This window comes from Podarcis raffonei, chromosome 6 (assembly GCF_027172205.1).
Source record: "Podarcis raffonei isolate rPodRaf1 chromosome 6, rPodRaf1.pri, whole genome shotgun sequence".
NCBI lineage: Eukaryota > Metazoa > Chordata > Lepidosauria > Squamata > Lacertidae > Podarcis > Podarcis raffonei.
Genome location: NC_070607.1, coordinates 63,764,572 through 63,779,266, shown reverse-complemented (window position 1 = coordinate 63,779,266; position 14,695 = coordinate 63,764,572). Strand labels below are relative to the sequence as shown.

General features: G+C 40.1%; 1 protein-coding gene across 2 annotated transcripts in view; it reads right to left on the bottom strand.

The window, feature by feature from the left end:
• Window positions 1-13,047, bottom strand: part of CTTNBP2NL (CTTNBP2 N-terminal like) — a 34,384-nt gene extending 21,337 nt beyond the window's left edge. Inside the window, exons 1-2 of one of the 2 annotated variants that reach the window (XM_053393495.1) lie at window positions 12,953-13,047; window positions 4,098-4,205 (exon numbers count right to left, since the gene is read on the bottom strand). In XM_053393495.1, the coding sequence (XP_053249470.1) occupies window positions 4,098-4,196 (99 nt within the window). In that variant the 5' untranslated portion in view covers window positions 4,197-4,205; window positions 12,953-13,047. The other variant, XM_053393494.1, reaches the window with a different exon arrangement.
• Window positions 13,048-14,695: the final 1,648 nt, after the last annotated feature.

Here is a 14,695-nt window from a genome sequence, read left to right as displayed (position 1 = left end):
GCAATTCACCCAAAAGGATAACACCCTCAGGAGACATTTTTCAGGGGATTCTGAGGGCTGCAGCAATGGGGGCAGGAAATTCCCCTTCCTCAGAAGTCATTTCACAGGCTTCTGTTGGATATAAGCCAGTGTCATTTGCGATTGGAAGTAGTATCTTGGCACAGATTTTGAAAAGGATGAGCACATGGACTTCCCCATAGCTGGCTGCAGAAAGAGGCCCATTTCCTTCCTTTTCCAAAATTACCAAATGGGAAGACACATTGGTTTTGCTTGCATGTACTAGATAAAGCTTTAATAAAGTCACTAAAATACTGGATTCATTCCTCAGAAACAGTAATAAGAATGTGGTAAATAAAAAGCATGAAAAAACAAAAAGAGGAAGAAGCCAAGTGAAAGGAGAATAAAGCGTCCTTTTTTATTTTAAAGACAGCCAGCTCAGACAGAACCAGAAATCATTGTCTGCTGAGGAAGTATTGCACATATTTTGCAGAAATGAAATCAGTTTAGTCTATACCACATGAAAAACCTGAAACTGGAACCCATATCCGAATCTCTCCCAAGAGAAAAGAGACAAGACAGCATTATTAAATGGTTTTATTCAAACAGGCTTACTTTTTTTTAAAAAAAAAAGTTTGTGCATACATTCAGCTTTTATCCCTCAGTATCCAGAGCAGGATAAGCAGTAAGAATCTGATTTTCTTCTTCCTAATATGTGGAACAGGAACGACTTATCTCCCTTTCTTGTTCTGTTTGGAACAAGATGAAGAATCAACTCAGGTGTAACTCAGACAGCCAAGTCTGTAGCCTATAGACTACAGCTGCCATATGCACATCAATTACCTATGTTAAAAAATGGAAAGGCAGAAAGGGAGCTCGAAGAGAAGATGCACCTGAAGGAGTGTCTCCACCCACATCGTTCAGCCCAGACACTGAAGTCCAGCTCCGAGGGCCTTCTGGTGGTTCCCTCACTGTGAGAAGCAAAGCTACAGGGAACCAGGCAGAAGGCCTTCTCGGTAGTGGTGCCCGCCCTGTGGAATGCCCTCCCATCAGATGTCAAGGAAATAAACAACTATCTGACTTTTAGATGACATCTGAAGGCAGTCCTTTTAGGGAAGTTTTTAATGTTTGACGTTTTATCGTGTTTTTAATATTCTGTTGGAAACCACTAGAGTGGCTGGGGAAAACCAGCCAGATGGGCGGGAGATGATAGATAGATAGATAGATAGATAGATAGATAGATAGATAGATGATAGATGATAGATAGATAGATGTTGTTGCTGTTTAGTCGTTTAGTCGTGTCCGACTCTTCGTGACCCCATGGACCAGAGCACGCCAGATGATAGATGATAGATAGATGATAGATATAGATACATACGCACCAGAGCATCCCCTCTTCCTTCTGCATTGGTAATGCCTCCATACATCTTTGCATCCCTTCCCATCAAAAGCATGCAGCCCCTTCTTTTTCTAGGCTTTATAGGCTGAGAGTTTTAACTTCCAAGTACTTCAAATATTTATGTTAATTCTATGACATTCCTGTAGCTCTGGCAGTGACAGTGGTAGGTTAGTGTGCAGTGGGGGTACAGGGTGGAGCCAGAGAACTTACAGGTTTCAAAGTGACTTGACAGGTTTTCAAAGATGGCATCTTGTTTTCTTTCTTTTCACGTTTGTGAGACTTTTAGCAAAACTGATATTTGTTTTGCTGATCTATGTTTTGATTTGCTCTCTCATGCAACTTGCTGTGGCAACAGCAAGTGCCCAGACTACTCATTCAAATGCCTTCTAATTAATTTTAATACAGACAAGTGGGGACTTGCAACAATTCACAGCAGGTAAAGGCAGTGGAAAGGAGATTTCTCTCTCTCTCTCAACAACTTGATTCCCTGAGTGGGTTTGTTTGTTTACAGATTCCATGAGGCTGGCAGACAGAAAGTTCCAGCTGTTGCGCCCCAGAAGAACCCAGGATCTAACAGCATAGCAGCAGTGGCTGCTGCAGCAAATGTTCTGCAAATTCGATCCCTGGTTGCTTTTATTGGGTGTTAACTGTCTTTAAATTCCTTTAAAAAATCACATGGACCTAGAAGATATTGAGGTAGAACAGTCTTACAGCAGTAGCAGTAGCTCTCTTTTAGCTTTTCGGTAGCACTAAAACATTCATTACAGATTTTGCCCTTGCCTGGGTGACTCCATCTGGCACACAGCTCAATTCATACAGCTTAATGTGGGAGGTATCTAGTGGAACTCCCTACCTGTTGACAACAGGCAGGCCCCATTGCTGTGCTCTATCTGGCAGCTGCTTAAAACATATTTTTTAAAAAAAATAATTGGCAAACGTACCCAGACATGTAGAATGCAGACATGTGCTTTGGTCTGTTTTTGCTTACTTTAACTTTCTTAAGAATTGTTTAACTGTCTTTTATTGATGATTTTAATGTTTTAATGTTTATTTTTGTAAATGGCTTATTAGTTTTATTACAATCAAACAGGATATAAATGTTGTGAAATAATAATAAAATTATAAATACTAATAAAATATACTAAGGTAATCTATGTTCTTACTCATTAATATCCATGCACAAGTCTACCAATGACATCACTTGTCTTCACATGCTCCAACCCATGCTTATTTGTCTCTAACTTTTACATAACGGGCACCTTCAGACTGATTGAAAAGCTAAGAGGAATGACCTTATATGATTGATTGCCACACCGTTTCACTAAGAACAATGCCATTTTATACAAGTTGTATTTTCGCCACCTCTCCTCTCCTCTTGCCTAGACATTATGCTCAGAATAGCTAGGCTTAAAAAGTTCCTTATAAAGTTATGTAATTATTATTATTTATTATTTATACCCTGTCCATCTGGCTGGGTTTCCCCAGCCACTCTGGGCAGCTTCCAACAAAAGATTAAAAATACATTAAAACATCAGTCATTAAAAACTTCCCTAAACAGGGCTGCCTTCAGGTGTCTTCTAAGTGTCAGATAGTTGTTTATTTCTTTGACATCTAATGGGAGGGCGTTCCACAGGGAGGGTGCCACTACCGAGAAGACTCTCTGCCTAGTTCCCTCACAGCGAGGGAACTGCCAGAAGGCCCTCGGCACTGGACCTCAGTGTCTGGGCTGAATGATGGGGGTGGAGACGCTCCTTCAGGTATACAGGACCGAGGCCGTTTAGGGCAGTCATAGGAAAACTCTAGCCCTCCAGATGTTTTGGGACTACAATTCCCATCATCCCTGACCACTGGTCCTGTTAGCTAGGGATGGTGGGAATTGTAGTTCCAAAACATCTGGAGGGACAGAGTTTGCCTATGCCTGGTTTAGGGCTTTAAAGGTCAGCACCAACACTTTGAATTGTGCTCGGAAATGTGCAAAAAACACCAACAGACAAAAAATTGTGGTGGTTCATTCTTCTTGTTTATTCTTTAAGTAGTTAAGCAAATACATACATTTACCAAGCAAGCTTTGTTTTCATCACCGCCAACCGAAAATGCAAAAAAGGGGTAAGCATAAATTAAATGCGATGAAAACACTTAAAAATACTAGGTGGATAAGGTCTATTGAGAACCAAGTCATGCCAATATGTCTCCTAGCAACAGACTTTAACCCTGTACAAATATTGTACTGCAGAGGAGGCCTCAGAAGAGGACTGATAGAAGCCAGCGAGGATAGATAGGGTATTCCGAGGAAATATCTGTATTGCTGCTTCTGCCTGTTGAGACTCCTACAGCTGCTGTTCACCAGGCCATTTTTTTAGAACAACATGCTGAAACATGACAGTTAGAACAAGATCTTCAAGTTGCACTATTCTTCTGTGATGAAATGAGAACAATTCTGATTTTAAAATGATGTGTTTGAAATTATAATAATCCAGGTGTTTAACCATAGCACTTTCTGTACCTATTATCAATTTGGACATGAAATGCCCATATATAGGTGTCTACATAGCATTTGAGGTCCAAGACTGCTAATAAAGCCTGAACTGTTGAACAGTATATAAACCATTGCTAGCGAACAATTTATCTTTGGGTAGAAGATGAGGACAGCACCTGCAGCAGCACTCTTGCATAGCAGCTCTTCCAGTAATTTATAGCTTACCTTCAAGGCTTCTATGACAACATCTCGGGCTTCTAGTTCCCCTTCAAGAATGCTAAATAGTGTCAGTAGTTCAGGTTTGCTGAGCTTGTCCAGATTCATCTTGAACACCTGGAGAGAGAGAGAGAGAGAGAGAGAGAGAGAGAGAGAGAGAGAGAACATTAAGCTAGATACCGTTTTTGAACAGCCAGCAAGCATACTTTTATAATGCCATAAAGAACTTATGACATACAAGTTTGAAGTTTCCAAGGTTTCAGTCTGGAAGCTCCTTTAAAAAACACACCCACCCAACACTTCTCCTTTTTTATGGCCAGCATAATTACTTTGCAAATCAGCAATCCTTCACCGTTTCCCCTGGGCTCACAAACATATGCACACCCAGATGGCCTGGGAACAACACAACTTTTAATACAGCAGTACTAGCAACCAAGTAACAACCCATTTAACTAGGATAATGAGAGGGCTCATTAACCAAACTTGGCATTTAGACTATATAGCTAAATATCCCATTGAGAACCATTCTAAAGCCGTACAATTTTAAACTTAAAAATTAATGTTTGAAATACTACATAGAGTGTGGCAAAACCACATCCTACATACAGACACCCTTTGACAAAGTTTCAAGGCGTTCACTCATGCTGAAATCACTAGGAGTCATCCTACCTAATAAATTTGAAGCCCCATCTATTAGAAGTCACCACAAAACCAATCACTTGAAAGCATATTACCCAAAGTCAGTTTCCTTACACATTTTGAGTCCAACTACTCACCTTATTCCATCAAATAGTCAAAAAATAAATTACAGCAAGCCAGCATCTTGAAACTATGATATATCTATCTCAACGTTTCTGTATGCTTAATTGCATGCAAAATGCTCCACATCCATTACCACTTTGAAAGTGATTTGTATTATTCTATGCTGATCTAAACAAAGACACATTTAGATTTGTTTAAGGCATAGTAGTGATCCAGCTGCTCAGAGAAGATGTATGAATGTACTGAATATGTCATAAGAAACTAGGCCATCTGCTGAATTCTCACTGCATTCATTGGATCAGTCCCATACTGGAGTTCAAGATGAAATATTAGGTTCTTCAGCAGAATATTAAAGATGTCAAAGGCAGGGCAGGGAGAGAAAAGACACTGCTGGTCTCATTAGAGATGCTTCTCCAAATGAATGCATAAGTATGGCTCTTTGTGGTATTGTGGCAGCTTGAACCCAGCATAACTGCTCATTACAACAGTCAGCATACCATGTACAGGTACATTCAGTACTGCAGATAAACAAGTTGACTGTCTAAGGGGAAGTTTAAACACTTTGGAAAACTCACAAACGCCTGCTTTCATAATTTCCAACAAGACCAGACAGACCTAAATTGGTACCGACACAACAGAGGAGGTGATATGTTGATCTTGAAGTTAACAGCCACATTTCCCTGCTTTCTGAAATCCTTCCCTCAGGCACACATTTGCACTGTTACTATAACTTCCTGGCAACTCCAACAGGTCCTTCAGGAAGGCACTGCTACATAAAGCAAAATATGATGGACCACAATTTACTTAAAAATACAGTGGTACCTTGGGGTAAGAACTTAATTCGTTCTGGAGGTCCGTTCTTAACCTGAAACTGTTCTTAACCTGAGGTACCACTTTAGCTAATGGGGCCTCCCATTGCCGTGGCGCTGCTGCCATGCGATTTCTGTTCTCATCCTGAAGCAAAGTTCTTAACCCGAGGTACTATTTCTGGGTTAGCGGAGTATGTAACCTGAAGTGTCTGCAACCTGAGGTACCACTGTAAACCATTCCAAACAGTAGTACACCTTTGTCTTGGGTTTTTATATCTACCTGTAGAGTTTGATGAGTTGCATAAAGTTCTCAGAACCTTGACAAGAAATAGCACTTCTCTACAGAAAAGCTGTGAGATAGAAGTAGCAGCAAATGGTTGGTAACTGAAGTTCAGAAATGTTTTACTCAACAGCAGTAAACAGATGACCATATATTCCACTGATTGTAATATAAAAACCCAAAATCTGACACATATTTTCATGTTGGGAAGGGTTGACATCTATACTGTAAGGTGAAGCTGCTTCTTGTTCTTATGTGTGTTTCTACATCACACTATAATTTATACACTTGTAGATTTAATTTAGGTGTCTTATACTACCCACCTTTGAATCCATTTATTATTTTCACAGTTACTAAACCTAAAGTAGGCAGGGAACTATCCATTGCAGAAACATAGATCACATAATTTGGTTAGTATGCTTTCTTCTTCTCTACCCTGCAGCTAGTAAGTTCTGTGCTATCCTCAAATTTTTAAAATGTCACCAAGAAATGTGCACACATTCTAGCCAGAGTGAAGCAGCACAATTATTTTGTGAAGACAGCAACTTGCATTTCATTTGTAGGCTGAACAGGAACTACTGTCAAAAGCCTCCTTCATGTTAAACCTAAACAAACCATGACTATTGCATCATAATTCAATAAGAATGACATTTCTGAATGATATTGTTTCCACAAATGCACCAATCAGAAAAAACACTGATTGCAGCATTTCTGAAAGGCCAGCCCAATACAGTATAGCAATATGTACCAGCAGTGAGGGTTTCTCTTTTTTAAGATCTGTGTTTGAAGGTTTTGCCTCAGATGCCTGGTGCTATTTCCTTGGCATAAACTACAATAAACAGAGGCCAGCATTTTCCTGCAATTATTGAAGATATTTCCTGTCCTTCTAAACTCTTTGACAACACATACCTGTTACTGAAACAAGGCTCCTCTGTGCACAAACCTCATTTAAATTCATTGTATCCAAGTAACTCTGGAATTTTCAGCACTTCAAAAACTCCCCTATGTGCTCACTGAGAATATGCTGTCATTTTCATGTAATGTGGAATGTATTACTTCCTTGTAGTATATATGCAAGCACAGCAATGTCTACAGAAGTTTACATTTATAGCGCTAATTCAATTTATCTGTATACTTTAGAGATTAAAAAGTTATTTCCATTAATCTATTGCTAAAAAGTGTCCACAACCCACTTACTCTAGGGCAGTTGCAGCATCCTTACACTGAGTAATTTTTAAGTAGACTGTGAATGCAGCCTAAAAACCGCAACTCAGATTGTGTTTACCCAGATGTCAGTAGCCTCAGAAGAAAATTCAGTTGATGTTAATAAGTAAATATACAGGATAGCAGCTTAAAAGTACAGTTCAATGCATGTCTACTAAGAAGTAAAAAATGAGTAAAGCCTTGTGGCACATCAAAGGCTTTATGGCACAAAGTATTTACACTCTACATGGTATAGAATGCCAAGTATACAATGGGATTCCAAAAATGTTATTTAGGCAGCAATCCTATGCCCACTTACCTAGAAGTAACTCACAATCACATCATGCAATGTCCATCTCAAGTCACACTTCAGTTGGGTCCAATTGTTTACTATAAATTTTCACAACTCAGAACTTTGCATATAAAATATTAGAGATGCAATTTTCTTCATTTGAGGAAAAAAATCACTTTCCCCCAATCACTAACCCCTTATCTCTGTCTCGTACTAAAGATATGAAGAAAAATGAACCTGGAAAAATCTAAAAGCCAAGTATGTATCCTTGTGCCAAACAAAAATAGATTGTTATTTTTCTATGCAGACTGATAGCTACTTAAAATAAAGGTCTTCCTTTTTAAAAAAAGAAAAAGAGGGATTCATTCAGCAACAGCCATATAAATATCTGTATGTACAAATCTGATATTTTTTGCTCAGCCTGCAGGTGCACAAGAAATCCAATTAAATGACTTCTCAGTGATTGCAAAGGCATTCGGTACTTTCTAAGTACTTGTATGGTAAAATCACAGGCTTGTCTACATTTATAGGATGTCTGTGAGGATGCAGTTTTTTGTACTTCTATTTTTTTCCATCAGAATTCTTGATAGTGCTGCTACCGCTTTGCTTCAGGTTTAAAATGCAATAATCTTCACTGTCTTTTGAGAGGCATTTTTAGAACTTTTATTGAGAAGCAGAACTCCAATGCTAGGAAAGGTACTTGATGCACATTCTTTCCATCATCAGAAAGACATGCCTGTTCTTTTATTTATTCTGTCACCAATTCTCTTGTACTTCCCTCTTTGCTGTACTGTGAATTTCCAGCACTGTTCTAAGAATCAGCTAGCAATGATGCCAAGTGATAGATCTAAGCCAGCACTTTGTCCATTAAAGGCAGAGTTTGCAACAGTCACATCTATGGGGCCTGTGAATTGGAGGCTGTTCTCAAAGAAATGCTGTTCATGAATATCACTCACACAGGCCAGGCTGTGTGACTTGGAAGCACCTAAAAAGAGACTAGAAATAGCTAACTGGTGTTGTAAAGAATGAATGCTTGGATTTATCAAGCCAAATCTGGTTCACAGCATCAGCTGGCATGTATCTGTTCACATTCAGCAATGGAAGCAGAACAGATATGATCGGAACTACCCTGTGTATGTTTGGTTTTTTACTTATAGAAGAGGGGTAGCCAACATGGTGCCCTTCAAAAGTTTTGGACAACTCCCATCTGCTCCAAGTAGTTTGGCCCATGGGCAGGAATGATAGGAATCATAGTTAATAACACCTTAAATTGATGAAAGTTACTCCTTGCCACCAATGAAAATGCTATGAATGAGGTCTTTCAACAGGAGGGCAACCCATCTAAAACTGGTTGAAAACCTTAATCAAAATCAGCTTCCTTCCTAAACCATAGTTCCTTCAGCCATGGTAATACATTCATCCCAACATAAGAATGAAACAAGACCAATATCTTTGGATGTAGAGGCTCCTCTTCAGACATTTGTGTGTTTAGTGCAAACATACGAAGAGGATTTCTAAGTGCATTTGGTTGAACAAGTTTAGAAACCTCCCTATGACTGGGAGCCCAGTTAAATCAGAAATGAAAAGCCTGGATAGCTCAGTTGGCCAGATAGAGCATGGTGCTGATTGCAGGTTCGATCCCCGTTTGGGAAAGCTGCATATTTCTGCATTGCAGGGGGGTGGACTAGAGGATTCTCAGGGTATCTTCCAACTCTACAATTCTATGATTCTATGAAGAGGAGTCCATGCACCTGAGGTGGTTGGGCCAGAGCTCCAGATAAAATGTTTGAGCACAGCTTATGTCTCACTGGAAGAAGTTTCAACTTGTTTGCCTTCATTCAGCATGAAGTGATGGGCAGAAGCAAGGATTTAAAAGTTTGTTGCCATCTTGAAGTTATCAGAGGCACAAACCCTGAGTAAAATATAGATAAATGGCAGCACCCTTGTTTCATAAACCATATAGCTAGATGGCCATTTTTATAGAAAGCTGCACAAAACCTACTGTAGCATACAAAGTCACCGCTGGTTTACCTTCTTCAATTCTCCAAACTGAAGACAGTAGCTTCAATTCATTTCTCACAATCATCCCCCTAATAAAGAGGGTTTTTTTCAGTTCATGTCATATCATATTCAGGTGATTCTAACTGGATATCATTCTGCCTAATCCAGGAACTGCTAAACATTTACTCTGAGATACAAGCTAGCCTTTCAAGGGCTTTCCGCATTCATCCTTGTACATACTCTTAGTACATACTCGGGTTAAGTACTTAATTCATTCCGGAGGTTCGTTCTTAACCTATAACTGTTCTTAACCTGAAGCACCACTTTAGCTAATGGGGCCTCCTGCTGCTGCTGCCGCCGTGCTCCTGGAGCCCAATTTCTGTTCTTATCCTGAAGCAGAGTTCTTAACCTGAAGCACTATTTCTGGGTTAGCGGAGTGTGTAACCTGAAGCATATGTAACCTGAAGCGTATGTAACCTGAAGCGTATGTAACCTGAGGTACCACTGTAGTTGCAAATGAGTGAAAGGCAGCTTTTGCAAATGAGTCAAATAGAGCCTTTACCAGGAGTGGGAAATGGACAGCTCAGTGTCCCCCAACCATTCTATATCTATAATAAAATAATGCAAAAAGGGACTTTTTACGTGACATGGGATGAAACCCAGAACTGAATCAAAGGCAGGCCACTTGGACTTCACGAGCAGGAAGACATACGCCATCCTTCAGGAGGCAGCCATGCACTCTGATTAATTGTGCAGTTACCTCCCATGCACATGAACAATTGTTTCATTCTCACTTTCCTCCACACCTCCCTCCACCCTTACTTTACATCTTGGATTTCTCAGTCAGAAGGACTGTAAGAAAAAAATTCAGTCTGACACAACTTGTTTCCAAAAGAGGCAGACAGTGTTCAGTGTGGAAATCCCCATTTTAGTCTGCCTGAGGTAAGCCAGCTGGAGACAGCAGCAACAATGAAAGCTGAAAAAGGCATGGGGAAGTGAAGAACACACAAGATTATCTAGTGGTGTCCTAAGATAACATTAAAGCTATGTCACTAGTGGGTCCTGGAATAGTCTGTTGCATTATGGGATCTTGAGAATTATAATTCTGAGTTTAATCCAGATCACTGTTTGCTGCCTGAAACGTTTAGAATGGCCATATGGCCATCTGGTTTCTTTCCATTTCCTCCATTGAAGTCACTGGCATGTGTGCAGTGTTGCACGTGAACAAACTATAGTTGCCGCAACATTTCTGCTTAATATTGGAGGCACAATAGCCAAAGCGGTGAGGATAACAAATTATCAAATTTACAAAATGCATAGCAATAGTTTTGGGTTGTGGCAGTTAAAGAGATCTGCAGGAGCATATTTGTATTATTATAGTCAAAAGGAAATACATACAAATCTGTTCATGAGCATAGGAATTAAAAGTTTTAAAATCATATTCTTCAATATATCCAAATCAGAGCCTCAATCTTTGTTTCCTGCCAATCCAAATTAATTACTGCTAGCAATCGTTCGAAATATAACATCTTCATTTTTAGAAAAAAAAAACCTAGAACATACAACTAATTTCCTATACAACAGTGTGTTTGCTTTTAGAATTCCTGCAAACTTATGCTGTCAGTGCTGTTATGGGCACTAAACACACCTTCAACAAACACAGATTCAGTATAGCAGTGGCATGCAAGAGCAATAACTTTAAAAGAAGCAGAGATATTGGAGGTAGTGGCTAGAGTAAGTTACAGTGATGGCAAACCTTGAGGAACCAATTCATACATTAATATTGATTTTTGAAAATACAAATAAGTCAGTTTTTAATTACTAAATTAGTAATCTCATTACTCAGAAGTTTTCTAAATTAAAAAAAAATCTTTCTAGGAAGAAATGCTTTACAATATTCTCTAATGTCATACAAAACTACATACCACTGCAGGTGACATGTAAGATCACTATAATATTAATTGAGAGGATGTCAAAACATAGTGATTGCCAGAATCCTTCACTGAGTCATAAATAAAGTTTGACATATAGTAAACAAATTGTCATGTACTGCAAATGTTTCAGTCGTCCAAAGCAGCCCTTTATTTAAGCAGTCAATATAAATACTTTCTATTTTTGTTTCAGCCATTTGCTTTTCCTAGTCTCGATCTTTTTCCAGAAAGAAGGCCTATCGAACACTATCCTGGCACCCATTAAAAAGAAATAAAAACCCTCAATTCTTTTCTGATACTTCAAGCAGATCTAAAACAATCCAAAACCAAATATTTCATACAGCAATCCTCTAAAGAAGTCTGTGACCACAAGGTTTATCTGACCTGCTCCTGCCGAAAACATACCTTTGTGCTCACGGTACCCCACAATCACCAGTAATTTTCATTGCCCCCTCTTCGTTGTTATCACACCAAAGACTCATTTTATTACTCAGAACAAATAAATACACTTTCTTCCATTCCAAACATGCTTTTAAAAACTTGCTCAGCTTGTGCATGTGCAACATGCTTCATGCTGTATCACCAAGCTACCACAACCATCCTTACACTCCTGAGATTGTGAGGATTCTCAGTAAAATCTTGATCAGCAGCACTTCTCATTTAGGAAATTAAATATGGATTAAAAGACAACCAAACCTTAGAATCTCTTTCTCACATACACACAGCTCCCAAGTCCCAGACATGCAGGGTCATTTCACACATTATATAGTTGTAATTGTGTTTTCCCATGATAGGATCTGTTACAACTGTTCAAGCAAACACTTATTTTTGCCAAATGTACAAGTTATTTTTTGCAATAACTTTTATTGATCATCAGTTGCATTTGAAGGTGCAGACTGATCTCTGAAGGGGCCCTACACCCAGTTCCTGCTTTTCCTTTTGGGACTTGCTCAATGCATCCCCCTCTCCCTAGTACCTGAAGTTCTAAAACAAGGGCAGGGTACGCTTTTCTGCCAGAGCGCCAGATTATTACCATCGCTCTGAGAGCCCAGTGGACGAGGCCAAAAGTTATGGGGGAGCTAAAGCTGAATGAAAAACAGAGCCTTTAAAAAAATAAAAAATAACCAGCATCTCCAAACGTAAATGCAAAACACACAGAGAGAACATTTTTTAAAAAATAAATAAATACATGAGCAGCTGTAGTCTTAAAAAATAATAATCAAAAGCTGTGCTCTCTAAACCAAACAAACAGAGAGAGCATTTCAAACCTGCCGCTCCAAACTTAAACTCGAAGGAAGCTTTTCTAAGCCAGCAGCTCCAAACTTACATGCAAGGCAACGCACAGAAAGTAGACAACGCTGAAGTAGGCAAGTTCCCGATGGAAGACTTTATCAGTGACCGAGTGAAACAAAGCAAACAGCCTTTTTCACCGGGTGGAGGAGGGAAAAACACACAGAGAGAAACAAGCAGCCTTTTTTCTCTCCCCTGGGTAGAAGGGTGGGAAACACGCAGAGAGAAACAGGGAGCTCCCTTTCTTTATGCAAAAAGGCTCAGCGAGGGGAGGACCCGGAGAAAGCAGCCCTTACCAGAGCGATTCGCAAGGAGTGCCGTCTCCAGCCTGGCCTGAATGCAGGAAGGAGGAAATAGCGACGTCTTTCTGAGAGCCCAGGGCGTCCTTAGCAACCACCTTAGCGACGGACCCTCTGGCGCCAAATTCAAAAATGCTTCCAGGTAAAGCTTCAGTCGGGGGTGCTTGCATAGGCGCCGACTCCATGGGGCTTGAGGGGGCCCGAGCCCCCTCAAAAATTCGTTTGGGGGGGCTCCGCCCCCCCAATAATCTCCGGCGCCCCTCCAGCAGAGCGCCATCGCCGCCCCTCCCCCAGCCCAAAATGCACAGGGGGGGCGGGCTGCATGCCTCCTGCCCTCCCTCCCGAGCAAAAGCTCCACCCAATTTCCTTTGGAGCTGATTAATAGGCGCAGCACGCTCTCCCCTATTCGCTCACGAGGAGGCGGCGCCACTTTATTTGCATATTCATGAGCTTATTTATTATTCATGAGCTTTCCCGGGCCCCCCCAATATTTTTTATAAGTCCGCGTCGCTGGGTGCTTGGCAGAAATGTAGCAGTGGAGGCTTTTCCGTCCCAACCAGTGCCGGATATACGTATAAACTAAACAAGCTATAGCTTAGGGCCCCACTCTCTTGCCCCCCCCCCAAATAAAGGGAAATAAAAATCTGGATGTACATTTCCATAGTATAAGATAAAAAACAATTAAAATAAAATCTACATACAGCAACAATGTTTTGTGTTGTGTAGGCTCCTATGATGTAAGTAAGTAAGACATCCTTTTTGAAGTCAACTATGGCAAGTTCTTAAAGAAATGGGAGTGCCTGATCACCTCATCTGTCTCCTGAGAAATCTCTATGTGGGACAAGAAGCTACAGTTAGAACTGGATATGGAACAACTGATTGGTTCAAAATTGGGAAAGGAGTACAACAAGGCTGTATATTGTCTCCCTGCTTATTTAACTTCTATGCAGAATTCATCATGTGAAAGGCTAGGCTGGATGAATCCCTAGCCGGAATTAAGATTGCCGGAAGAAATATCAACAACCTCAGATATGCAGATGACACAACCTTCGTGGCAGAAAGTGAGGAGGAATTAAAGAACCTTTTAATGAGGGTGAAAGAGGAGAGTGCAAAATATGGTCTGAATCTCAACATCAAAAAAAACTAAGATCATGGCCACTGGTCCCATCACCTCCTGGCAAATAGAAGGAGAAGAAATGGAGGCAGTGAGAGATTTTACTTTCTTGGGTTCCATGATCACTGCAGATGGTGACAGCAGTCACGAAATTAAAAGACACCTGCTTCTTGGGAGAAAAGCAATGACAATGGTACTGAAGATCTGTGCTGTGAACTTATAGCTATTGCTTGAAGACTTACAAAGTCCATGTTGCCACAAAGTGTACTTCTTTTCACACTACAACAAAAACTCCTGGGTAATTTGTCTAATGTATCTGTTGCTCTAACGATCCTTCCCACACTTTCAGTGCCAGTGGAAAGTGCTGAATGCAATTTCTCAAAGCTCCAATTTACAAAAACTTACGTAAACTCAAAATATAATGTTGCAAAATATAATTGCTTGGCAACTATATAGACTTATCTGCTCAACAATGTTGCAAAATTGCTTGGCAACTAGATCAATTGAACATGTCCACGCATCAGCACCTGACCTAAAGGAATTGGTAACAAAATTGATGTGCCTGAAATGGAAACTTTGAAGAGACTCTTTACACCCCAATTCAAAATGATTTGTGTCCTAAAACA